We start from the raw sequence: 26,485 nt of genomic DNA on the forward strand, positions 1-26,485 counted from the left end.
AGCGGCTGCAGCTGCAGCGGCGGGGGAGGCGGCAGCGGGGCCCCGGAGGGGGGCTGCGCAGGGGGCCGGCGCGTAGCCGGGACTATGGAGGGGCAGAGCGGCCGCTGCAAGATCGTGGTGGTGGGGGACGCCGAGTGCGGCAAGACGGCGCTGCTGCAGGTGTTCGCCAAGGACGCCTACCCCGGGGTGAGGGACCCGCGTCTTGGGAGGAGGGCGCTAAGGCCGCGGGGGTGGGTGATTAGGGCCCTATGGACGGACCGAAATGGGTGTCGGGGTAACGAGGGTCGAGAGAGAAGGGCTCGGAAAAACAGGGACCGAGGGAGACGTTGGGGGCTCTGGGGGACTGCAGAGGATTTGGATGGAAGGAATTGGGGACCAGGGTGAGATGAATGGGGTTTGGGAGAACCAGAGGATCCAGAAGGGGACTCTAGGGGAATGTCGGGGGTCCTGGGCATTGGAGAGGGGAAGAACTAGGGGCTGAAGGGACCGGGAGGGGATCTGGGAGCCTAGCAGATATTCCGCTTAGGCAGCCGTTTCTGGGATCTCCCCTTTGCCCAACACCAGACCAACTTGTGTCCAGGGGCTGGGCTGGACGGTGTGTGGGAGTGAGGAAGGCATTTGTCTGGGATGAAGACTGGAGGATCTCATCTTGACCCATACCTCTCTGCAGAGTTATGTCCCCACTGTGTTTGAGAACTACACCGCGAGCTTTGAGATCGACAAGCGCCGCATTGAGCTCAACATGTGGGACACTTCAGGTAGCCAAATCCCTGGGGTCACCCTGACTTCCTAGGCCCCCACCCTTGCCCCTCCCTTGGCTAGACCCTTAGGCTCCAGGTAAGCTCAGTCCATCCATCCAATTTTAGGAGGAAGGAAAATTAATTTTCTGCTTAAAGCCAGAGAAACTGAGGCAGAGCTTATAGGGACATATAGAAACCTTGTCCTGTGGGAGAAAGCCCAGTATCTGATCCTCTCAGCTGGATCCTGCCTACCTGGGAAAGTTGGGAGGAATGGATTTATTTTGGAACATGTTTCTTAGGAGACAGGGCTGGGTTTAGAAAAGACATTTAGAATTTCTTTGAGGGATGGGGAACTGCTTCTATAGACTGAAGTCTAGAAATCTGAGATGTCCCAAGTGGGTAGGAAAGCTCTGCCCCTCCCCCTCCTCCAAAAAAAGGAGGAGGGTTTTTATTTTACTCAGCTCCCCTGGAGGGCTTTAGAAGATGTCTGTCAAAGCCCAGAAAGCACATGCAAAATTTTGAGAATGTTGAGAGATTTCATAAGCTTCTCAAAAACTCAGAAAAGATTAAGAATGATTACTTTTAGAGAAACCCCTAGCGAAGTAGAGAGCTGTTTTCTGCCATCTAACCTCCCCTCTCTGCCTGCTCCCCTCCTTGGAGAAACCCAGACTCCTTCATGGGTATTAATAACTGCTCTTTTCCATTCTCTGCTCCTAGCATCCCTTGGCCAGCATTGGTAAGGTCTCCCATTCCCTTCCAGGCCTCCCACCCACTCAGGACCCTCCTCTGTCCCCTCCCTCCCTGTCTTCGCTCAGGTTCCTCTTACTATGATAACGTCCGGCCTCTGGCCTATCCTGATTCTGATGCTGTGCTCATCTGTTTCGACATTAGCAGACCCGAAACACTGGACAGTGTCCTCAAGAAGGTGGGAGCCTGGGAAAGCAGCACGGCTAGACTGAGGGGGACCAGAAACCATGGTCCTGACACAGCATGGGCCAGGAGGAGGGAGTGATGCCTGGGGCATGGTCATCAGCTGGAGAGTGTGTGAAGCTCTTGTCCTTCCCCATCCCCCTCACCCCCCACCCCCACTTCCTGGAAGTCTGTCCTCAGAGCTGGATTAGGCATCTGGGGGAGATAGAGGAGGGCAGGGAGAAGTACTCAAGGGATTCCTTATCCACCCTTCCCATCTCCTTGGGTGTGGAAGTGCCAGATGGAGGGGATGGGAATGCTGCTCCAGGAGCTCAGGAGAGCCCTGCGGTCTCCTCTCCAGGCCTGTATTTCCATGAGAAAAGCCCACGTTGAATGGACATAGGTCAGCTAAAGCAGCCCTAGTTCCCAGGTGGGGGAGGGAGGGCAGATTGGTCTGTTCTCAGGGACAAATTTGGGAAAGGGGGTGGGAATGGGAAGGTTTCACGCCACTAGACCCTTCATGGCCACTGAGGTAGAAGCAGAGCCCCTGACCCCACAGCCTCGCCCCAGCTCTTTCCTCCCTCCCCTTCTCCTACACCCCACCCTGCTTCCAGCCCAAGCCCACCATTCCTACCTTCTTGCTCGCTCGGGAGAGTCCAGAGGGGTGCATGGTTTCTGCATGGTGTGAGGAAGGGTGTTCTCCTGGCGTGGAGCAAGGGTTCACCGTGTGCCTCCTCCTATCCCTCCATAACTGTTTTCTTCCCCCAAATAGTGGCAAGGGGAGACTCAGGAGTTTTGCCCCAATGCCAAGGTTGTGCTGGTTGGCTGTAAACTGGACATGCGCACCGACCTGGCCACACTGAGGGAGCTGTCCAAGCAGAGGCTTATCCCTGTTACACATGAGCAGGTGGGACTCTTGACCTCTGACCTAGTACCAGCCTAGACCTCTTCACCTCTGCCCCTCCCTATCTCTGATTTGAAAACACCCTACTTGGCTCCTCCCTTGCCCTGGCCTCTGACCTGATCCCTTGACCACACCCCCCACCCCCAAGCCCTCAGCCTCCCTGCCCCTTGCCGAGCTGCAGGCTAAGTCCCATAACTTCCCGCGTGCACTCCATCCTTCCAGGGCACTGTGCTGGCCAAGCAGGTAGGGGCTGTGTCCTACGTGGAGTGCTCCTCCCGGTCCTCTGAGCGCAGCGTGAGGGATGTCTTCCATGTGGCCACAGTGGCCTCCCTTGGCCGTGGCCATAGGCAGCTGCGTCGTACTGACTCACGCCGTGGACTGCAGAGATCCGCTCAGCTGGCAGGCCGGCCGGACCGAGGGACCGGGACCGAGAGCGAGATACACAAGGATCGAGCCAAGAGCTGCAACCTCATGTGAGGGGCCGGTGGGACAGAGTGTAAGGAGGGGCGGTGAGGGCACAACCGGTCCCCTGCTGCACCTGACTTCCTGACCGCCTGACTCTGGCAGGGACTTCAGGGCAGGCTGAGGGAGTGATTCTCCTGGGCAGGAGAGCTGAAGGCAGAAGGGTGCCACCATTCCCCACGTCCTCATTCCCCTCCTCTCCACAGGAAGTGGAGGAAGCCAGCAGAACAGGCATCTGGGCTGGGAGCTGGGCTGGGGAGGGGGTTGCGGAAGCCGGCATCGAGCAGTGACTTTGGTTAAGTCTTAGTATATGAAGGGTGCCTTCCCTCCCCACACCCAGGATCCATATCCTGGCCCTGGCTTCCTTCTCTCTAGGGAAAGTGTCCATTCTGTGACCTTCCCTTTTTCTCGCCTTTCCCTTCCACAGCTGTTCTCACTCATCCTAACCTCCAGGCAACATGCACTAAATTAAAAAGCAAGTTGAGAAGCCCCTCCCCCATCTACCCACAGTCCTACCTCCTCAATCCCTTCCCCCAACTGTCCCCAAATAAAGCCCATGTCCATGGAAAACGGCTGTGGCTTTAGTTTTGTTGCTTGCTAAAAACCCAATCTACCAATTTCTAGCAGCAGGAGGGGACGTTAGACTTCAGGAAGAACTTTCTGGTCTGTGCCCACAGAGGAAAAAAGCCATGGGTCAGATTAGCAGCATCCTTTTAGGAGCCAGAGGTGGGGGAGTGAGAGATCTTGGGAATATTCATCTCAGTTAATGACCCAGACAATCCTAAGGCCATTGGGGGTTTTAAAGTGGACTGATGTGCAATTCATTCCTCAGCCCAGCTGGGGCCCCCTGCTCTGCTGGGAGGGGTCTTGCTGAAGTGGTCCAGGACCCTCGGACACCATCTCCACTCCCAGCTTGGAATGTGCTGGTGCTCTAGGAGTTGTGGGGGTAGGGAAAGTTTCAAAAGCCTGCACGTCACAGAAACTGACTCTGCAGTGAAGTTACCCAAAGGGACAGTAGTTTGATTCTGGGGTTTCCTTGGAGGTGGGGGCAGGGGCTCTCACCTCCTTTCCGTCTTGAGTTCCTGGATGATTTTGGAGGGAACATCAGCTGTGAGTTAAGGTCACTGCCCCCCCATTCCCCCCCGCCCCCCCGCACAACCCCAGAGAGGAGGAAAGCCGGTGGAGGGGCTGGCTGGAGCTCTCCGTTGTCAGGAAAGACAGTGCTGGTCTGTTTTCTTGGGAGTCTGGTTTCACATTGTCCTGTATTCCCTCCCTGGCTCTGGTCCCACTGGCCTCTTTTCGGTGACATTCTCCCCCAGGAACCATCCCTGGCAGTCCCCTCCCCCAGCCCTAGCCCGTCCTTCCAGACACACACTCTGGGAGAGAGCACAAACCTCACCCTCCCATCTGCTGGGTTCCCCCCGAATTCTCAGCCCATCCCTCCCTCGTTCATTCAGCAGATATGCGCTGAGCACCAACTGCGCCAGACCCCAGCTTGGGTTGTGACAAGACCCAGCTCTGTGCTCTGGAGGCCAGCCCGACAGGGACGAGAGGTACCCCAGGTGTGACAGTGCCTTGCCTGTGGGAGCTCCTTATAGCCTCAGGCACCCAATCCTCCGAGCCAGGTCCCAAGGGTTACAGAGGAGCTTGTCTGGCAGGCACAGAAGGGGTAGGAAAGGCGCTCTGGGCTGAGGGTATAGCATGTGCGAACACGTGGCGATGAGAAAGAGTGTGGCACGGTTGGGGCTGCCCTGGCAAGGAGGGCAGAAGACAAGGCCGGGAAGGGACATTGAGGCCACCGCAGGGCCCAAAAAGGAACCAGGTCTTCATTCTGAGGATGTGAGGAGGGACCAGGGATTTCAAGCAGAGAATGAAGGGACCAGATTTGGTTTTTGGATAGATGGGTATCTGGATGAGGTGATGGGAGCTCGGGGGCATTGGGCTCTGAGATGTGTCATTTAAAACAGCTTCTCCTTCCCTATGCCAGGACCCAGTCTTGAGAGGAAAGGAAATCCCACCCACTGCTGGCTCATCAGACACCCCTTTCCCTCCCTCTCCTACAGGACTCCATCTGGGTCCATCTCAGCTAATCTCCTCAAGGATTCTGAGACAGCTTCAAGGGTATTGGGCGCCCAAACTGAGGTTAGGAGCTGACTCCAAGACCCTCCAAGACCCTCCTCCAGGATCCCGAGTCCTGGATGGAGGGTGCCGGAGAGAGCTGGCGCCCAGCTAGGGGGCTCTGAGGACTGACCCCTCCCCCACAGGGACCCGCCACACCATCAACCTGGGATTTGGGGCCATGGCTTTTTTCTTTACTTTGGACTTTGATGCAAAGCAGACTCAAGCCTATAGCCGCCAAAGTGCAGAGCGCCTGGGCCCCTCTCTTCTCCCAACTGCCCTCTCCTGCCTCGCTCAGGGAATGCAGATGCATTTCAATATCCGCCTAAAGCAAACATAATTAGTAAAATAAATCAGCGGGGGAAACCCCCAAAGTTTAATACGTTTCCAATACCACCAGGAACAGGTTGTGGTCTCCTCTGCAGGTCTGGGGTGCCAGACATTTGATTTCCCGGGAGGAGGCTGTGCTGCTGGGCTAAGGAGCTCGATGGGTGGGAGGAGGGAATGGGGCTGCTTCTAGATCCTCAAAGGCCCCAGCAGGCAGGAGGGAGAGGACTCTACCCACACCCCCACCCCAGATGCAGAAGTCAGACCCAGTCAGACCCAGCTTCCTCCTCCGCAGCTGTTTCCCCCACAAATTAGACACCCGGTTGGGAAACAATGTAGCCTCGTTAATCATTTAATGAAATAAACAACTAATCAGGCTGTGATGCTGCCAGTGTTTCTTAACACACACACACACACCCCAATCAGCCTGCCCTGGAGGGAGGAGGGAGAAGGAAGGGGTGAGGGTAGGGGCGGGGACTTGGTCTAACCCCTGAAATGCTTCAGCCGACTGAGGGTCACCCCCTTGGGACTCCAGCCTTCCCCGAAGGGACAGTCATGAAAAAGAGCTGGAGATTTGGAAGCAGAGGACCTGGGTTTCTGCTCTGCCACTTCCTCCCCGGGGAGCCTTTGGTGAGGTTCTGCACCCGTCTGAACCTCGGTCTTCACGCCTGGAAAAGAGCTGATCACCACGTCTACTTCGCCATGCTGTTGAGGAAGAGTCAGAGAGGAGGAAGGCTACAGGACAGCTGTTTGCCCCTTTCTAGGTGGCCGAGCGAGCAGGTGTGTCAGCCTTTACTCCTTACAGCTTCGACACCCAGGCCTGACCGCTTCTGGGCCTGCCTGAGGGAATCGGGAAAGGCCTCTGGGAGGGGGCTACTTACGCTCAGGATTCAGAGGCTGGAGGAAGGCCAAAAGACAGGAGGGGAGGTCTGCGTGTGTTGTTCCCACATCTATCCTGAGGGCTAGAGAGAGCGTTAATGACTCCTCCAAAGGCTGAAGTCCTTTGGTCCCTGATTTTCTGAACTCCCTCATAAACTTTTCTGAAGTCTCTGGGTGAGAACACCACGTTGCCATGGTTACCTCACCCCAGATAGGCTCAGACTGGTCCTGCAGGCTGAGGGAGGTGGGGGTTAGGGGTCATGTCCCTGAGGTTGCCAGTGTCACCAGGATCCTAGCAGGCAATCCTGGTACAGCTGTCTCTGCCCCCTCTGTACTCGCTTCCCCAAGAAAGAGGTTTGGCTCTTCCTGGCGTCCCTCCTCCCCTTTCGCTCTCTGCCAACAAAAGAGTTCCTTCTACACAGTGCAGCCCCCTCCCACCTTCCTCCTTCCAGCCGAGTCTGTCTCCATCTCTAGTAAATCCCCGACGCCCTCTCCTCGTGGGTGGGGGTGAGGGTCAGAGAGAGGGGAGGCTCCAGGTCCAGGCAGGTGTGGTGGCTCCCCAGCAGCCGAAGGAACAAGGGGCCTGTGCGTGAGTGCCCCTCCCCCCACGAAAATGCCTCTGCTGTTGACTCCTAAATAACAGATGTCTGTCTGCATATTAATGAGATTGGACGAATAATTGGTGAGTTTTTCATTCAGTGTCAGAATGAACCCGGAGGCCTTATGTTCATGCACACAGACACCCGCTCACGCCCCATCCCCCCTCACCCCCGCCCCACTCTCCCCTTCCCCCAGAGCACAATGAGAGACGCAGATGCTGGCGAGTTTGACCCACAAAGGGGAGCGGTGGCAGCAGGAGGGAGACCTCCGGGGTCTGGGCTAGGTTTGTCAGCTTCTCCCTCTTGATCACAGTCTCTGCAGACCCCGGGGGGCCTAAGCTTGCATTTGTGAGACACCAGGGAGAAGGGCCCAGGAGAAGGTGGGAGCCAAAAGGTAGAGAGGGTTGTGGGGAAAGGCAGGTGCAGCCCAGGGGGAGCAACAAAGCAGTAGCCTCTTTCAGCGAGGTTGTGCCTCTCAGGAGCAGGAATCAGTGGGCCCCATACCCCGCTTTAGCCCCTATAGCAGGGTGTGGGGTGGAAGAACAGGGATTCTGGAGTTAGGCAGCTACCGTTTGCCAGCTGGGTGTTCTCTTGCCTGTTTCCCAACCTCTCTGGGCCTCTCCTATTCTCCTGGGCTCCAAGGACGCCTACCTTGCAAGACTGAAAAGATGAAATGAGATCAACTATGTCAAATGTCCGTCCTAGTGCCTGGTTTATAATAGGCCCAACGCATATCAGCTCTCCCACCACCGATCCCCCAAACACACCAAGACAGTTTCAAAATTGCTGCCTCTCCTGCCAGCACCACCCTCGTTAGGGCAGGGGTTAATTAGAAGTTTAGTAATGATCCCGGCTGCCTGGAAATCGGGAGGGAAAGAGACAAGACGGAGAGGGGCAAGAACAGAGAGATGAGATGGACAAGAGAGAGAGAACTGATGGAAGCCCAGGCCTGGAATAGTAGGAAAGAGACCAGGGCAACCGAACCACATGGCCGGGACGCAGAAGGTAGTGCAGGCGAGTGGAGTGAGTCCCCTTAACAAGAGACTTGATTCTAGAGGGTAGATTTTGAAACCCCGATTCTGCCGTGAACTTGTCCTCAGAAGTCTCCTCCCCTCCTACCACCTCAGTCTCTCCGTCTGTAAAATGTGGGAGCTGGCTTACTCTCTAAGGTCCCCGCTCTGTGTGTGAGAACGTGAGAGTCCCGGGGGCCCCACGGATCGGGGGGGGGCGGGGAAGGTGGCTGGCCCCACACCTACCCCTCTCTAGGGCCCGGCAGCCGCTCTTGCTCGGCTCCTCTCCCCCTTGGTAAAGGGATCCGTGGCACCAGCACACAACTGTCCATTGTGTCCTAATGAGGGACGAGCAGGGAAAACCAATCACTTAGGATGCAAATGAGCGGCAGCCGCAGCCTCTGGGCTTTGCCTGAGTGCCTCTCTTCTGCCCAGACCCCCTTCTGCGCTGCCCCCGTTGGGCCTTTCTCCCTCGCCCCCAGTTCCCATCTGGTCCTGGAGAAGGGGGTGGGGGTGGGCAGACCGCCTTCCCATGGTCGCTCCCTGCCAGTCCCTGCAAGGAGCCTCAGCCCTCACCGCAGCCCGGCTTCTCTCGCCACCCCAAGGGGCAACCAGGGCAGCTCAGTTTCTGCTTTTACCTGGGCTGAAACGCATCTAACATTCAATTAGCCATTTCGAGGTGTACAATTCTATGGCATTTAGTGCAGTCACCACATTGTGCGGCCGCCGTCTCTCTGGGCTCGGGTGTCGTACCCCCTCTGCCCCTCTCTGCACCCCCAGCCTCCGGTGGCACAGGGAGGCTGCTGAGGCCTCAGTGGAGTCCAGAAGTAATGGAGGCTGGTGTTGGGCTAAAGGCTGAGAAAAGCCTAGAGCCAGCCTGGGATTGGAGGGCACAAGGCCTGGGCTTTAGGGTGGAGCCAGAAAAGACAGGAGAGATCTTCACTGCTTCCCCCCCCCCGCCCCCCCGCACAGCCCTGGGGCCCTATCTTCAGGAAATGGCCTCTTGAATTAAAAAAAAATTTTTTTTCTTCTTCTTCTTAATTTCTCTGGCATTTGGTTAGAAACCAGAGGAGGTTCCGGCACAAAACTTCGTTTCCATGACTTTAGAGCCCCTGTGGGCTTGGGGATGATCCCAGCAGCAGCAGGCTTCTTACTCTGGCAGCTGCGGAGGGCCCTGAGACGGCCCCCAGGAGCCCGCAGCCCCCAGGAGAGGCCTCCCCTCCACAGGCCCCGGGGACAGGCTTCCCCAAGGAAAGACTTTACACCTATGTGGCCCAGTTTATTCCATAGACCTACAGCCTAACAGCTGGGAAGACACCCATTACGTTGTAGTTTGAGTTTCTCTTGCTAATAGGCGCTACCATTCGCTTTTATGTCGTTTTCAGGAAAGACGGCAAACATCTGCTTACCTTCATGTCTGTGTTACCTTCAGATTCACCCCTTTCCCCCCCTTTCCTCATCTAGGACGTGTGGTCATGTTTTAAAACAAAACAGGACTCTTCTGGAATTAACCAGTGCCAACTCCTGCAGCATCGCAGAGAAAGAAACTTTACAGGGTCACAAACTTTCTTTTATCTTCTCTGGCCCCTATCCCCACTCAACTGGGGTCCACACTCCCTCTCTCCCAGACAGACACAGCCCAGACAACATAATGAGGGTATTTCCATCTGTGTTCTAATGAATAGGGAGTCCCGGGCTACTTAGTTCCGGCTCTGCCACCAATTCACTGGGCGACCTTTGGCAAGGACCTCAGTTTTATCACCTATAAAGTGGGAATAACAATTTTTACCCTGGCCATCTCCCAGGGAACAAGTGAGGAGGGAGAAATAATAGTTGTGCCAGTGCTTTGAACTTGCAAAGAGATTATCATGAACATCATAATTATTTCTCCAGTGATGGCGGCAGCCGTTTATCTGTCTTGAGTATCCAGCCTGGAGGGGGCCTCGCTGGAAGACACAGGGATAGGGGAAATGGATGTCCACTGTCTGTGTGGGTGTTGGCTTGATTAATCACAAAGGAGTTGGCTTCGTGGCAGGTGAGAGAGAATCAAGGAGGAACTCTGTAGGTGTGGGCTGAGAAGAGATAGTAATTTTTGGACACTTAGATCTCTTACACTGTTTTTGGAGTAAATCAGGGTCCTAGGAAAGTGGGTGGGAAGGACTGAAGGGGATTAGCGCTCCAAGGGGCAGAATGCAGCTGGCTTTCCAGGGACTAGTGTTGGGGGGGAGGCAGTTGGATAAGCCCTTCACTCAATGGGTCCATTCATTCATCCTTGAACTCATTCATTCAGCAAATCCTCATTGGGCACCTAACAACGTATCTACCAGGTACTAGGGCTGGGTTCCAAACAAAGATAAAATGATACTAATCCTGCCCCTGAGGACCTTCCAGTCAAATGGAGAAAATAGAATATACCCACAAATAACTTACTGATGGAAGAAAGCATCATTAAAGAAGGGTGGCCAGGATGCCCGAGAGGGAGCAGCAGGTGGGGCGCTGGAGAGGCTGGATTTCAGCTTGGGATGGCTGGTTTAGGAAGACTGGGCTGGGCGGAGTGGGGTGGGGGGAGGGAAGGTGGTCAGAGAAATGTATCCACAGAAGACTTTCCCACTCTTTCGGGATCAGGCGCTCCTTCCCCCAGTTCCGCCAGCTGCAGAGGTTCTCACTTGGGCCTTCCGTGATCTGGCTTCCTTTCCACCCAGCCAAATCCTACCCAAGCTCCAAGGGTCAGCTGGAGATCCTTCACCCAGGGGTCCAGCCACACAGCCCCCAGAGGGCTTCTGGACCAGAAGGCACAATCCTGTGAGGGTTTCCCGTGGCTTTCTTGCCTCCCACTTTGAACAGTAAGCCATCTGAAGGCCAGAAATGGATCTTTTCTCCCTCCTTTCCACAACCACAGCACATGCGCAGAGAGGTTACTGGGGAACTGGGCACGTAGTCTCCCCTCAGTCACTAAACTTACTGTTACTCACCGCCTCCTAGGATTGGTTCCCAGCACAGTTTAGCCCCGCACAAATCTTTCTCTGAACAAGGCTTTGCCACCTCCTTTTGTTGTGTGACCTGAACAAGTTGCTTGACCTCTCCAAGTGTCCTGTTCTTCATTTGTGTGTTGGGAATAGCGCATCGCACTTAGCAGGAATGTGGCCAATGATAGTCATCAGCGACTTACTCTTGCTGTTGCCCCGGAGAGCTGACAAGATCAGGGGGAGAGCTGACAAGATCAGGTGGTCCGCGAAGCCAGGGCTGGCCTTCCATTTTTCTTCCCTTCTAATTTAGTCATCTTCTCCTCCCATCTGCCTCCTTCTGTTTTGTCCTCCTTGGGTCTTTCCTGTCCCCACTGGATGGGTCTTGCCTGCCTTTCTCCCTCCGGGCCAGCTGTCTCCCCCCCGCCCCCCAGTGGCTGGCTCTCACTAGGTGAGGGTTGTCTATACACCTTGCTCTCCATCAGTCAATAAAGATAAATTACAAAATCATTTGTTTTATGTGTTCTTGTTACCTTGTGGGCTGTCTGAAATCGCCTTTCTTTAGGAAGCAGCATTTGCATATCTCTATGCTGGAGTCAAAGGCTGCAGCTGTGGTTTCACTGCAATTTAAATATTAATAAAATCTCTAGCTGTTTTTTTAAGCAGTCTGGCCCTTCTGCTCCTAGGCTGCTAATATAATTTAATCTTTGTCCTTTGCTTTGTATTTATTGAAAGGGCCATTTTAGAGTCAACTGAAGCCAGCTGCAGCAACCTTGGGAGATAACCACTCACCCACCCACAAACCTTAGTTTTCCCTAAGAGGTCCAAGAGCCACCTCTCCGGGAGACAAAACAGACCTCAGGTAATGTTTTACAATGATCAGCAGCCCCTTACACTAAGCCAGTGGTTCTCAAACTTGAGCTTGCTTCGGAATGAGATTGCTGGGCCCCACCACCGGTTTCTGACTCAGTACGTGGGGCGTGAGGCCCCGGGACCTGCGTAGTTGACAAGTTCCTAGTGGTGGTGTTTTTCACCCTCCCCCGCTTAGTCCCCATCAGGGGATCATGGTTTGAGGATCCCTGCACTAAGCTGCTTGTGAAACTGCCTTATCATTCTGGGTCCTGGAAACCAGGTCTCTAAAGTTCGTCTGTGCCAGTCCCCATAACTTGGGGGGAGACTCTCCAGTTCTCCATTGCTTCCAGACCCTCCAACCATTGCTTTGATTTTCCTGATCATTCAGACTCACTTCAGGATCGCCAGTCCTCAGCCCCCACCCCCTGCCCCCCTCTGCGGCATGTCCTCAAGTCCTGCTCTCTACAGGAGCTGGCTGTCTCCAGTTCACCTTAATTTTCTATTTGCCCAGATTCATTTCTTTAATTTTCTCCTCGTTATGGGCAGATTTACAGGCTGTTTGAGGGAGCTAAGCATCACTGAAGTACGGTAAAGGGGCCTCTGGCTCAGCCAGTCTACAGCCTTTGATAAGCAAGCTCCCTGGGTCCCTAGCTAGCAAGCCCTATTCTCTCGGGCTTCTGTGGGGAGATCTGCCATTGCCCCTCGCGCTGCCCTTCTCCCCGCACTGCCCGCCTCTGGGGCCCTCTTATCTGCTCCTCGCAGCCTTCACAGGATACATTCTGGGCAGCTTGGCTTCTTCTGCTCCAACCACCCCAACACTGATTCCTTTCTTTTTCTTCTGCATGTTTCTGAGCCGATGCTTTGTTGATGATTCTGGTTGCATTTTTTAGGAGGGAGATAATCTACAGAGCTCTTCTCTAGGCCCCCCTCCCTGCACCTGCATGATAATCCCTCCTCTTCTGCCCTTGCAGCTCCTTTGCAGAAGTTCATTTGTGAGATGAGATAAAGGCAGCGGGACTAGTTCCCCGATACTGCCATACTGCCGTGCCCAGAGGGCTAGACTGTGGGGTGGAAAAGCGGGAGGCTGTCTTAAAGCCAGAGGTCAAAGGAGCAAGTAGATTTACTTCATCATCAGTTAAGCCTCTAAAACCCGGCCAAGCATCATGAGGCCAGGGCCAGAAGCTGACTTCCGGGAATGGCTACGCAGAGCTCGAGAAAACACACGGTGTGGATACTTGTCAGAAGACCTTGAGAGATAATTACAGAAAACTTTTTTATGTGTCTCAGTCATCCCTGCTTTCACCCAAGATTCCTGGGAAGGCTGAGTCCTGGCTCACCCCCAGGGCTCAGCAAGCCATGGCTTGTCACTGTGACTGAAGACCTTGTCAGTAGCACTTGCTTCCCACCTGCCTTTACTGTTCCCACCAAGCCCCATGGACTCCCTCCCTGGTGGGTAGACAGTGGAGCTGGCATGAGCCCGGGAGAGGTGGTGCTGTTAAGAGTTTACTTTCAAGTAACTGCCACACTAAACCTGGGGCTTGAACTCACGACCCAGAGATCAATGGTCGCAAGCTCTATTGACTGAGCCAGCCAGGCGCCCCTGGACTGGAAGGCTTTGATCACTGAAAGATAAGCAATAATAAGCTGGAGGCTGGACGGAGGTGGAAACAGGCAGCTGTGAGCCAATCCTGTCAGTCTCTGCTGAGGGCAAAGGAGGGCTGCTTTCCTCGGGGAGAGCTGCCGCTGGGAGGCAGGAATATTCTATTGCCTCCCACAGTGGCCTGCAAGAGTCTCGGGCGCTAGTTCCCCTCACAACCCACTCCTCTCCCCAAACTCCCTTGAGGCTTGAGCCAGTGCCTCTGACCCGGGTCCGGGACGGGTGTGGGTGGGAAGCTGCACGGTGGGGCAGAAAGGGCATGGGTTTGGGTTTCCAGGTTGTCACTTACCAGCTGTGCAAACTCGGAGCAAAATCTTCTCTTTCCCATTCTCCTTTTTCAAATGAGGTGACAAATACCCACTTCCTAGGTCTGTGATGAGGACCACATGAGACCAATGTGATGCCAGTTCCTTCCTTTTTCTCCATTCTTCCCTCACCCACCCACCCTCCTTACAAACATGGCAGTGCTGAATCGTGTGAGGATTTAAATTCTCTTTGCCTCTAAGAGGACTCTAATCTCTGAACATGTGAAGACCAAAAAATGATGATACAGATTCTTATCCGTGGATTAAATATGTTAAATAGGAGTGGTTGTCAGAAATCTCAAGATACCCTTCCCAAACTCCTGTCCCCCAGTTATTCAATCAAACGCTAATCTAGGTCCTGCTGTGAAGGGGCTCTGCAGCTGTAATTCAGGTTATGGACCTTGAGATACGAACATCGCCCTGGATTAACTGAATCACCTGAGCCCTTAAAAACAGAAATTTCTCTGGCAGGAGCTAGATCCGGCAGTCAGAGATGAAGGGGAAATCAGAGAGACTCCAAACATGAAGAGCTTTGACCAGTGTTGCTTGCTGGCTTCGAAGATGGAGCTAGGGGTTCATGAGCCTAGGAATGTGGGAGAGGCTAAGGATGATCTCTGGCCAACAGCCAATAAGGAAACGGGGATTCTCAGTCCCACGACCGCAAGGAACAATCTGGCCAACAACATGAAATGAGCTTGGAAGCGGATTCATCCTCAGAGCCTCTGGAAAGGCACACAGCCCTGCTGCCTTGGTTTTGGTCTTGCGAAACCCGAAACAAAGAAACCAGTTGAGCCAACTTGGCCTTCTGGCCTACAGAACTGTGAGATAATACATGGATGTTGCTTTCAAGCCATTAGGTTTGTGACAATCTGCTGTGGCAGCAACAGCAAATACAGTAGGAACTGAGGTCTCCTTGATTAACGCTCGGAGTTGGTACTATTGTTACCCCCATTTTACAGATGAGGAGACGGAAGTACAGTGAAAGGGTCTGAGCAGGTCTGCAGCTGTAAGCCTCAAGAAGTCACGCTCGGTGGAAGTGTTTGCTACCAAGTTTATTTGCAGGTGAACAGCACAACATTTACCAAACATTTTGTACAATCAAATCTATATGCCCTCACACACTGGGGGGCTAAGGAAGACCCACTCCTTCCAACAGCTATAAACAGTCCTGGATAATGAGTTGATGCAAAACACTTTCTCTTCCTTCGGCAAACAAAATTATTTATGAAGCTGTACGGTTCAGCAATAGGAGGCAAAGAGAAAAAAATTACCTCAAGGAAAGCAACAGCTCCTTTCCTGGTGGGATCCGTCATTTTACAGACATGAAATATTCATATCAGAGATCTTATGCTTCAAGAGGAATGGGTGACATTATCAGGGCTACAACAATAAATACCGTATTTATTTCTAACGGGGAATTAGAAGACTCTCTTCGGACTCCAATTCTTGAAAAGATTCTGCTATTTCAGAGCACATCAGTGCTAAGAAATTCTTTAGAAATCCAGGGACTATAGCAGACTTCCGGAGATCAGGGCCAGTGTGACTCCCCTCTCCTCTAACTCTCAGGGTTCATATTTATATCTATTACCTGCCTCTGAATCCCTCTGGCCCCCACCCGTGTTCCACTCCAACATCTGAGAGCCACCCTAGGACTGTTCTGATTTTAAGTCACGTCACAGATTCCCGAAGGACTCGCTTTCCACTGAAGGGCCTGACTCTTGGCCTTTATGAACACGGGGTTTTAGAGAAGCAAACTTAGGGAGACCAGCTATTCTCCTGAGGCCAGCCATTCTGTGCCCCCAGCTCTAAGCCGACGTCCCCAGTATGAGGAATAGGGCTGATAAATAATGAATCAGCATATTGCTCAATTGGTGGGGTTTAAATGGTTTTAAATTCTTTTCAGGTGAAAAATTACGACAACTTTGTGCTCATGGCAGATTTCAAAGGGCGACTTGAAGCAGAAAATCTTTAAGAGACCCTTGCATTGCCAGAATTTCTTCTCAGGCTGAGGTACATAAAATATTCAGTAACCAGGACTGTGGAAGGACTGAAGAGACCCCAGGGCCTGGAAAAAGGCTGCTTCTTAGGATCGTTGTCAGGGTCCTATGGAGACAGGCCCCAGACGCTATGCACATGGCTGGCTGGCGGGAGCAGCAGCTCTGGGAATCTGCGGGATCAGGTAGGTGTCCAGCTCCTGGCACTGGTAGAGGGCTACACTGTCCAACACCCACTCTCGGGTCACCACAAATGCCTCACACATCTGCCCAATCGCTGGGGACAGAGAACACAAGCAGAAATTAGTGTCACTGAACTTTCTCCCAGACCAGACTCTCGTCAGTCTACTCCGGGACCTGGCTGTATGAGTTCACAGCGTCACTCAGGTAGGTGCAAAACTGTTGATCGTTAAGTAATGCTTCAGGACACAGGACCTCATTCAGAAGCCTGAGGAGTGACTGCTGGTGAAAGCCTACAGCCACTGGCAACTTTACTAACAGGAACTCCAATATGTTAAAGGAAAAGTCACCCAGCGGCGCCTGGGTGGCTCAGGTGGTTGAGTGACCAACTCTTGGTTTCAGCTCAGGTCATGATCTCAGGGTCCTGAGATCCCGCCCAGCGGAGTCTGTTGGAGATTATCTCACTCTCCCTCTGCCCCTCCCCCTGCTCTCTCTCTCTCAAATAAAAATAAAATCTTAAAAAAAAAAAAAAAGGGAAAGTCACCAGAGAGCACAAAACAGCACTGCAATTTAATGATTTTGCAACCTCTTAGGTGAGAGAGCAAAACAGTATGACGAGCATGATCACATGCATGTAAAATACATGCATGTACATATATACACACATATGCCTGGGAGAATGTCACCATCACTGTCTCTAAGTGGTGGGATTACTGGGATTATTTCACTGTGTTTGTGCTCATTTATATTTTATGTGATGAACATTAATTAATATCTAACCCCTACCAATGGAAATAGCTCACATATTACTTATTTATAATGCAAAATGAGCAAACCACAATAAGTTTTAAAAGGACATTTTAGCCATTCTTTCCTTCCTTTCTTCCTTCCTTCAAATATTCACTGAGCACCTAGAAGGTCCTAAGAACTGTTTTTTGCTTTTGTTTTTGTTTCTTTTTAAAGATTTTATTTATTTGACAAAGAGAGACACAGCGAGAGTGGGAACACAAGCAGGGGGAGTGGGAGAGGGAGATGCAGGCTTCCCGCCGAGCAGGGAGCCAGATGCAGGACTTGATCCTAGGACCCGGGGATCATGACCTGAGCCGAAGGCAGATGCTTAACGACTGAGCCACGCAGGCGCCCCAGTCCTAAGAACTGTGCTAATCAAACACTGGATGGTCTGTGGTGAAGCAAACTCATCACACAGGACCCCGTATATCACAGGCGCATGCCCATGGCCTTCTGAAGCCCCACACCGGTACACCATTACTCCAGTTGACTGAAATGGGACATTTAGATCTAAAATCGCCACAGTCACCTGCATACTTCATTTGGGCTCTGCCACCCAACCTCCTCTGGACAAAGGCTTACAGTGAGACTTACCATGGAAGCCACTGTTGTCTGCCCAGGCATCCGGCTGCACGACCACCACTGCGTGAGTACCCTGCATCCCCGGGAAGGAAACAGCATGGAGGGTATCAGAGCTGGACTTCTCTACGAGTCCCTTCACCACTTCTTGATGGCGTGCTGAAACAGACTGCTTTAGGTGCCACCACAGAGGGGCGGGGTAAGGGCACAAGGCAAAAAGGAAGTGTTGGAGGGAGAGCCTTCGTAGTAAATGAAATACTTAGAGAACTCAAGTCCTTCCTGATCCTCCACACATGGGCATTTTCTGGCACTGGCACATGATCAGGGAAGGCTCGGGCAAAGAGAGGCTTCTGAGGCCCACTGGCAGGGTCCACAGGGACCGATGGGTGCCAGCCCTGCTCAGTCATAGGGCAGATTTTGTGTTGTGTGCATCAAACACTCACCTTGCTAAGAGTGAATGACGAAGGCTCCTTCACCACAGAAGCCCCACAGAGGTGCACCATCCACTCTAGCTGATCTAAATAGCACAGAGAGACCTAGAATCACCACAGTGCCCTACACACTTAACCTGGGCGCTCTATCCCGCACTCCTCCGGATGAACGCTTACAGCAAGACTTCAAACTGGGAGAGTCTCCATCTCTGCTCCAAAAGGACAGAGAGGCCTTGAACGAGAATCGATACCAGGTATGGATTCTAAGTCAGTTTGCCACCGATATGTTACCTACCCTGGGTATCGGTCCCCAGCAGGCCCCTTGGTAGATAAGGTTTGACAGTCTCTCAAATAAAACAAGATCCAATTTCCCTTAATTTGCTAAATTGCTGGCTAAGACACTATGAAAAAATACCCACTTCCCCCTCCCTCCCTCCCTGCCTAATTCTGTGCTGGTAATTGATAATCACGGCCACTGAGGGCACCATCCTTGGTGGTAATTACTGCAAATGTCAAGAGACAGGAAGATAATTCATTCAGTCAAAAAAATATCATCCTGAACGGAGACTCAGTACATCAGTGGGGAAGCACTCCACGCTCAGCTGGGATCGACCTCTCGGGGGAATAGAAATCAAAAGGGACTGTAGCGATGTTCCACCTTCACCCGGAAAATCAGCAGAACAGACCAATGAATGGCTCCTGGGCCTCTTTGGGTGCTCTTTTCTCATCAGTCCATTTCTGGGGATAACGGAGGTGGCTCCTGTTTGTCTAAATGAACAGAGGTCAACTGACTCATCTCCAAAATGATACCTGCTAGAGACCTGGTTTTCACTACACCAAAGAACAAAAACACTGAGAAATCCCCAAGTGGCACTTGGAAATTTCATAAAAATCCAATCAATAACCAATAAAGAAGACAGAAGCAAAATTACTCTGCCGGGCTCTCTTGCTGCCACTCATCGGTCCCCGCCAGATGCCAAGGCCATCTTTTAAGGAACAAGAGAACCTGATCCCTGGAGAGGAAGTGGGCGCAGAAGCAAAGGTGGGTGGACTTTGTTTCGAAAAGAACCAACCAAATCTGTACACAAGCCAGGGCCTCCGTGCCACACAGCTCCAGAGTGGAGCCCCACAGCACTGCTGAACATAACATCACATGCAATGTCAGAGTTAATTAGAAAGTGTTCACCCAGAGCCCTTCCCTGCCTGCTCTGGGCCTGTGTGGGGCCCCAGGCTTAGGAGCTGCCGTGTTTGTTTCTCAGTATCAGATGAAGATGATTTCGGAAGAGCAGAATTCTTTCTTAGCATTTACAAACCTGAAAGGTATCTTCTCCCCACCTCATTCTTTCCCTCCTTTCTCAAACCAAAGGGAGGTAAGGGCACCTCTACCCCATCTGAGCACGGAACACTGCATCCTAGAAGCTAACTTTTCACGGCCTTCTAGCTCTTGAGAAGGGGCACAGGGCTGGTTTTTGGACACAGGGTAACATTTAGGTGCGGTTTCGTCTGACAGATGGTAGAGCAATAAAGCTCTAGAGCACTTCACCAATCTGAGGAACCCCTTAAAACGGCCTCTCCTGTAACACTCCAGCAGGAAGGGAGAGGCTGGTGCCGGATTGTGTGCTTCTCCCAGTCTCTTACCTGTGGGCATGTTGGTAAAGGGCCCATAGCAACAGACTTCTAGGCCCCTGAAGATCTGGGAGAAGAGTGGGACAGAGGGATGGAGAGAGAGAAACACTGATTATAAAAGAGTATGCATTTTATAAAAAACAATACAAACAGACGCTCCAAAACGAAGGACTTTCTTTTTTCTTTACCACCTGATCATTTCTGCCACTTCCCAGAGACCATGAGTCCAATGTCAGAACACTGACGGATTTTAGAAGACTTCTAAAAAAAAGCGTGTGTGGAGTGCATCCACGCTACAGCCATTCTTTGGTAGTCAGAGGCTCAGCATCCTGCTTTGCCACCAGTCAGGCCCAGGCTCCTTCCTGGTGACTTCACTTCTTGTTGAGACAAAAGAAAAACGAGCCCTCTTTATAGTTAAGAAAAGGCTTGGATGGCAAGAAATTCAAGCTGTAAGCTGCAGTTTGTTTTTCTAGACTTGGTACATCAAGGCTAACCAGCACCCTAACTGGCAGAGAAGTCTATGTTGATTTTACGTGCTCCTTTCCTCCTCTGACTTTCTTCTGGCCTCCGACCATCTGTTCCTACCTTCACACTGCTCTGAGAATGGCCATTGTTCCTTCCGGCAACCAAAATGGTTCTTCTTTCTTTTTCTTTTTCTTTTAAGATTTTATTTATTTATTTGAGAGAGAGAGCAGGAGGGGAGGGCAGAGGGAGAGGAAGAAGCAGACTCCCTGCTGAACAGAGAGCGCGATGTGGGCTCGATCCCAGGACCCGGGGATCATGACCTGAGCTGAAGGCAGACGTTCAATCGACTGAGCCACCCAGTGCCCCCAAAACCATTTCTTTATCTACAAGTTAATCTAATCTGGCAGTCAAGTCTGGCTCTGCCTCTCCTCATTGAGCTGACCTGACTGCCTGCTTTCCGGGAGACACAGATTATCCTGCACCCCCGACGTGCCTCTTCCACTTACATACAGTGCTCACTAGCACCGTCCACAAGAACTTTCTGAGGGCGCCTGGCTGGCTCAGTCGGTGGAGCATGTGACTCTTGATCTCGGGGTCGTGGGTTTGAGTCCCATGTTGGGTGTAGAGATTACTTAAATAAGGAAATAAACTTTAAAAAACAAAAGAACTTGCTATGATGATGGAAATGTTCTATATTTGTGTTAATAAGGTGGCCACAAGTTGCGTGTAGCTACCAAGCTCTTGAAATGTGGTTACGGTGAGTGAGGAACTAAACTTCATATTTTATTTAATTTAGTTATCTAGAATTTAAACAGCCTCGTGTGGCTCATCTGACAGGCGGATTCTTATACATACATTGGCACAGGTTCTTAGGCAAGCACTAGAGTATCATTTATTTTTTATTTAAAGATTTACTTATTTATTTGAGAGAAAGAGAGAGAGCGTGCGCACTGCGCAAGCACCAGTGGGGGGAGGGGCAGAGGGAGAGAAAACCCCTCAAGCAGACTCCCTGCTGAGTGCAGAGCCCAACGTGAGGTTGATCCCACAACCCATGAGATCATGACCTGAGCTGAAACCAAGAGCTGGAGGTTTAAACGACTACGCCACCCGGGCGCCCCGCTAGGTTAATCATTTAGAAGAAATCTGAAGTTGTGTCAGTTGGCTGGATGGATATCATTTGGGTAACCAAATGATATCTCTTGACCCTCCCCATTCCACAAAAAAGAAACCTGCCTAGGCCTGGAACTCACCTCCTCTCAAATAAGAGAAACCGGGGTACAGAAAAATCAGGAGCTAAAAACTCACGATGGCCTTCAGGAAATGAGCCTCTCCACTCTCATCTCAGCTACAGCCACAGGAATAAGAAACAGCAGCAGGTCGGGGCACCTGGGGGGCTCAGCTGGTTAAGCGTCTACCTTCGGCTCAGGTTGTGGTCCCGGGGTCCTGGGATCGAAACCCGCATCGGGCTACCTGCTTGGCGGGGAGCCTGCTTCTGCCTCTCCTCCCCTTTCCTGCTCTCTCTCGCTATCTCTCTCTCAAAATAAATAAGCGAAGTCTTTAAACAAAACAAAACATAACAAAAAGAGCAGCAGGACAAGTCTGTTTCTGTTGTGACAGCGTCCGCATATGCCACTCTTAGTATCTGTATGAAGAAACGGCATCCCAACCTGCTGACAGGACCTAGCTGCTCATAATGTTGAAAGCTCTCCCCAGGCGCCTGGCTGGAGCCAAATTGTGCCGTGAAAAGTACAAAAGATTAGGAATTTTTATATCCAAGCTGACACTCACTGATGAGGATGTCTAGTTATGAGATAAGAAATTTGAAGTTTCGGTTCTACAGACACATTCCTCTCCCACAGGAAAACACTATGGCGACATTGAGTATCTTCAGAATGTCACTACTGTGACCAGGCACCTTCCATCATTGCCATCCCAAAATCAGGAAAAATCCCCAAACACTGGAATTTCCTTTGAAGGAGGAAGAATCTGGTGCTAATTCTGCCTTGCACGCAGGGAAATACAAACAAATGACTGGCTCCCACAGAACTCCCCTGGGGTGACGGCAGAAGCAGAAACAGCGCCAGCAGCTTTTCTTGGCATCTGGAAGTTCCTTGATAGGCTCAGAGGGTGGGGGTGGGCTGACCCCAAGGGTTCAGAGCCCTGCCCAAGCAGTCTTCTCTAGAAAATCACCTCTGCTGGTTCTTGCTCCAGTTCTATAAAGGGACAGATGGTGCTCCGTATGGGACTGTTCGGAAAGGCCCAGTGGTCCACATTTAAAAAAAGGAAGAAACGCACACTAGGCACGTTAAGCACTCGGTCAGTGAGCTGAGAGAGCAGCCAGCTCAGGCCCGACAGGCAGGTGTGAAATCTTGCCCGGACTTCTCCCTGAGAGGGTGACATCGCTTTGGCTCCATCATCTGCTACAGTACGACCTGGGGAAAATCAAGGAGTCTTTCTGGGGCTCCAGTCGTTCGTCTGTAAAGTTGTTAGGATAATCTATTTTTTTTTCCTCTGTGAAATCTTCTATACCTTTCCAAGAAACTGTGGTATTTTTTTAAAGATTTTTTTATTAAAGTTTTTATTTATTTAAGTAATCTCTACACCCAACATGGGGCTCTAACTCACAATCCCAAGATAAAGAGTCGTAAGCTCTTCTGACTGAGCCAACCAGACGCCCCTAGTATTGTTTTAAGATTTCCCCCCCCTTGGGGCGCCTGGGTAGCACAGTCGTTGGGCATCCGCCTTCGGCTCAGGGCGTGATCCCGGTGTTCCGGGATCAAGTCCCACATCGGGCTCTTCTGCTGGGAGCCTGCTTCTTCCTCTCCCACTCCCCCTGCTGTGTTCCCTCTCTTGCTGGCTGTCTCTCTGTCACATAAATAAATAAAATCTTTAAAAAAAAAAAAAGATTTTTTCCCCCCAGTAATCTACACCTGATGTGGGGCTCAAACCTACAACCCTGAGATCAAGAGTTGCATGCTCCACTGACTGAGCCAGCCACATGCCCCAAGAAACTAGGATATTGTGAAGAGCTCAGATTCTGGAACTTGACTACATGTGTTCAACTAATCACGGGTTCCCAACTAGCTGTGTGAGCTTGGGCAATTTACTCTACCTCTCTGAGCTTTCATTTTCTCATCTATGAAATAGGTATAATTAGGGGCACCTGGGCGACTCAGTCAGTTAAGTGTCTGACTTCAGCTCAGGTCATGATCTCAGAATCCTGGAATCAAGCCCCGTGTCAGGCTTCTGGCTCATCGGGGAGTCAGCTTCTCCCTCTCCCTCTGCACCTACCCCTTCTCATGCTCTCTCTCTGTCAAATAAGTAAACAAAATCTTAAAACAAAATAGGTATAATTATAGTACACACCTCACAGGGCTGCTGTAAAAAAATTTTTTAAAAGATTTTACTAATTTGTGGGGTGCCTGGGTGGCTTAGTTAAGCGTATGCCTTCAGCTCAGGTCATGATCCCAGGGTTCTGGGATACAGCCCCATGTTGGGCTCTCTGCTCAGTGGGGATCCTGCTTCTCCCTCTCCCTCCGCTTGCCGCTCCCCCTGCTTGTGCTCACTCGCTATCTCAGTCAAGTAAATAAATAAATAAATCTTAAAAAAAAAAAAGATTTTATTTATTTGAGAGAGATACAGCATAAGGGAGTGGGGAGAGGCAGAGGGAGAGAGAGAGGTAGACTCCCCACTGAGCAAGGAGCCTGACATGGGGCTTGATCCCAGGACCCTGAGATCATGACCTGAACCAAGGTAGATGCTTAATGACTGAGCCACCCAGGCACCCCAGGCTCCTGTAAAATTATTAGTTAACGTGATTGTGTGTTCAGAGCAGACCCTAGCATACAGTATGCATTATGAAGATGTTAGCTGTCGATTTATCAATCACTTTCTCTTCTTACAGCAATGTCCACTTTGCTCAATGCGTCTCATCCCCCTTGCAGCAATGTCCACACTACTCTACAGAAAGACACCACGGTGAAGTGGAAACGGGAAAGGCCTTAGCTTCACATCTGTTTCAAATCCCAGCTCTGCCACTTATCAGCTGAGGTTTGAACCCCAGACTGGAATCCAAAGTACATAGCTTCCCTACACCTCTAAATTCCTGCATTCATAGCATGGAGAGAATACTTACTTACCTTGCTGGGCTAGGAGAACTGAAAAAGAACCTAGGGGTGCCTGGGTGGTGTGGTCAGTTAAGCGCCTGACATTTGGTTTTGGCTCAGGTTGTGATCTCAGGGTCGTGGGACTGAGCCCCACATTGGGCTCCAGGCTCAGTGCAGAGTCTGCTTGAGATTCTCTCTCCCTCTCCCTCTGCCCCTCCTGCTCATGCACTCTCTTTCTAAAACAAACAAATAAATCTTTTTTAAAAATTAAAAAAGGGGGGGCGCCTGGGTGGCACAGCGGTTAAGCGTCTGCCTTCGGCTCAGGGCGTGATCCCAGCGTTATGGGATCGAGCCCCACATCAGGCTCTTCTGCTATGAGCCTGCTTCTTCCTCTCCCACTCCTCTGCTTGTGTTCCCTCTTTCATTCGCTGTCTCTATCTCTGTAGAATAAATAAATAAAATCTTTAAAAAAAAAAAAATTAAAAAAGGGGTACCTGGGTGGCTCAGTCAGTTAAGTATCTGTCTTTGGCTCAGGTCATGATCTCCGAGTCCTGGGATGGAGCCCCGAGTTGGGGTCCCTGCTTGGCAGGGAGTCTGCTTCTCCCTCTGCCCCTCCCCCTGCTTGTGCTCTCTCTCTCAAATAAACGGCAAAACAAACAAAGAAAAAAACAACAAATAAATAAATAAGAACCTCTATGGAAGCACCCAGCTAGTGCTCTAGCAGTGACGATGCGATGCCCCTTACAGGTGCATGAGACCATCTCCACGGGGGGACTGGAATGCAGCGTGGTGGGTGCCATGTCAACATGGCAGAGTGGGCCTTTACCTTTCTGTCCTGGGATTCTCTTGCTCGCTTCGGACCTTGGTGGTTTCTTCCATTCACAACATCTCCTCTGACTTCAAAATCATGCTGGAAGAAACCCAAGGCAAACCACAGGGATCAGAGAAAGAGAAGCCTCCTTCAATGGAAGTAGAGTAGATACATCATATTAAGGAATTCAGTACTGCCAGGCAGAATTTTGACAACCTCGCCCCTGCCCGAAAAAAATCATTCTTTCTGGTGGATTGAATGAAATGACCAGCATCTCAGCTGCTGAAATCAATTCGCTGAAGCAAATCTTTGTGGGTAGAAATGAACAATTGGCTTTTCACCTCATCGGGACTTAATGTTTTTTAATTTTCAACATCTGTCTTTTCTCAAAACATTCAGTTAGCACTGAGATTAAACTGTTAATACTGTGCTGTTAAAAAGGAAACTGGAGAATTCCTGATCTCTTAAATCAATTGCATGTTACCATCTAAAGAAATAAGGGCTTCTCAGATTTCCATCGAGAGATTTACAGCTAATGAGACCAAAATGATAAAATATACATTAACACACTAAAGAAAGCGCTTTTTCAAAATCACTGGTTCTGACTGGTCAAGGATGAGGAAATCAAGAATAATGGGACTGCGGAGGTTAGAGCTTTTGGGAGAATTCTGGGGAAGAATGCTTAGGAATAATTCTGATCGAAACTCGATTGTAGGGAAGACAGTCATGAACATCACCATAGGCTGTTATTAGAATAAAGAACACTTAATGTTTCGTAGACACTTGAGTGAGAAAAGTCTAGTGCTAAAAATGTCACCTATTTGAAGCTGACCCTCAAATTCCTTGTCCTGATTGCACCCCCGTGCCTACTTAAGCTCTCTACCTGGAAGTCTACTATAAATCCCCAAACTCACACATCTAAAACAGAGCTCTTGACTTTGCTCCTGCCTCCCGTTCTGCTCCCACTCAGGATGCTTCTCCTGGGTCTTCCTTATCTGATTTACTATTACTAATATCCACTCCTATTGTTCAGGCCCAAAACCTAAGCCTTAGCCCCTCAATGCCTCCCTAAATTTACCTCATCCTCCAAATTTAACCCTTTAGCAGGTCATATCTCCAAACATAACTCAAACCAACCTCTTCTTACCATCTCCATGCCACTATTACCCTGCAAATAGAATTCAAATTCCTTACCACAACTTCCACCAAATCCTACCTGATCTAGCCCTTGTCCATGACCTTCTCCAACCCCTGGTCCAACCACTGCTCCCTACATATAATTCCCCAACTGCTGCTCTCCAGCTATACTGGCCTATTTTTCTTTAATTAATAAACCAAACTCATTCCTACCGCAAGACATTTATGCTTGCTGTTCTTCTGCCTGTTAACATTTGTTCCCTACATTTTCCCAGGCCAATTCTTGGTCTTTTAGGTCTCAGCTCAAGCTTTTCAGAAAGCCTTCCCTGGTGTCCCTAGGTAGTCAACCTCAGTCAGTAGCTAGTCTGTTCTGTGTAGTTCTCCACGGTAAGTAAGTATGTATGTATTTATTTATTTTTAATTATCCGGCTACTATCATTCTTTTTTTTTTTTTAAGTTTTTATTCCATAGTATTTATTGGTTTTGTTTGGTTTTTTAAAGTAGGCTCTACGCCCAGTGTGGAGCTCAACACGGGGCTTGAACTTACAACCCTGAGATCAAAACCTGAGCTGAGATCAAGAGTTGGATGCTTAACTAACTGAGCCACCTGGGTGCCCCTTTTATTGGTATTTTAAATGCATC

The 26,485-nt window shown here is 50.9% G+C and overlaps 2 protein-coding genes across 16 annotated transcripts in view; one reads left to right on the forward strand and one right to left on the reverse strand.

Moving 5' to 3' along the window:
• Positions 1-6: 6 nt before the first annotated feature.
• On the forward strand, positions 7-6,964 carry RND2 (Rho family GTPase 2). 4 transcript variants are annotated; one of them, XM_034641052.1, is made up of 6 exons: positions 7-186; positions 671-758; positions 1,556-1,665; positions 2,422-2,556; positions 2,776-3,026; positions 5,996-6,964. In XM_034641052.1, exons 1-6 carry the CDS (start codon positions 85-87, stop codon positions 6,141-6,143), a joined length of 834 nt encoding a protein of 277 aa, XP_034496943.1. In that variant the 5' UTR covers positions 7-84; the 3' UTR covers positions 6,144-6,964. The 4 variants fall into 4 exon arrangements, with proteins under 4 accessions (XP_034496943.1, XP_034496944.1, XP_034496945.1 ...); XM_034641053.1 differs by lacking the exon at positions 5,996-6,964 and adding an exon at positions 5,079-5,857; XM_034641054.1 differs by lacking the exon at positions 5,996-6,964 and adding an exon at positions 5,003-5,060.
• Positions 6,965-14,763: 7,799 nt separating this feature from the next.
• The window catches only part of BRCA1 (BRCA1 DNA repair associated), a 62,438-nt gene continuing 50,716 nt past the window's right edge, over positions 14,764-26,485 (reverse strand). For 11 of the 12 annotated variants that reach the window (XM_034641123.1, XM_019792849.2, XM_034641127.1 and 8 more), the window contains 5 exons: positions 24,722-24,805; positions 19,337-19,391; positions 17,711-17,784; positions 17,283-17,343; positions 14,764-15,996 (listed from right to left, as the gene is read on the reverse strand). In XM_034641123.1, coding sequence (XP_034497014.1) covers positions 15,851-15,996; positions 17,283-17,343; positions 17,711-17,784; positions 19,337-19,391; positions 24,722-24,805 — 420 coding nt within the window. In that variant the 3' untranslated portion in view covers positions 14,764-15,850. Of the gene's footprint in view, positions 15,997-17,282; positions 17,344-17,710; positions 17,785-19,336; positions 19,392-19,412; positions 22,222-24,721; positions 24,806-26,485 lie in introns of those variants that run through there. The other variant, XM_034641128.1, reaches the window with a different exon arrangement.

Source organism: Ailuropoda melanoleuca, chromosome 13 (genome assembly GCF_002007445.2).
Source record: "Ailuropoda melanoleuca isolate Jingjing chromosome 13, ASM200744v2, whole genome shotgun sequence".
Lineage (NCBI taxonomy): Eukaryota > Metazoa > Chordata > Mammalia > Carnivora > Ursidae > Ailuropoda > Ailuropoda melanoleuca.

Coding starts and splice junctions, on each gene's coding strand:
- RND2 (XM_034641052.1), top strand. CDS start 85: ATGGAGGGGCAGAGCGGCCGCTGCAAGATCGTGGTGGTGGGGGACGCC. Junction 187..670: donor CCAAGGACGCCTACCCCGGG/GTGAGGGACCCG, acceptor ACCTCTCTGCAG/AGTTATGTCCCCACTGTGTT. Junction 759..1,555: donor CAACATGTGGGACACTTCAG/GTAGCCAAATCC, acceptor GTCTTCGCTCAG/GTTCCTCTTACTATGATAAC.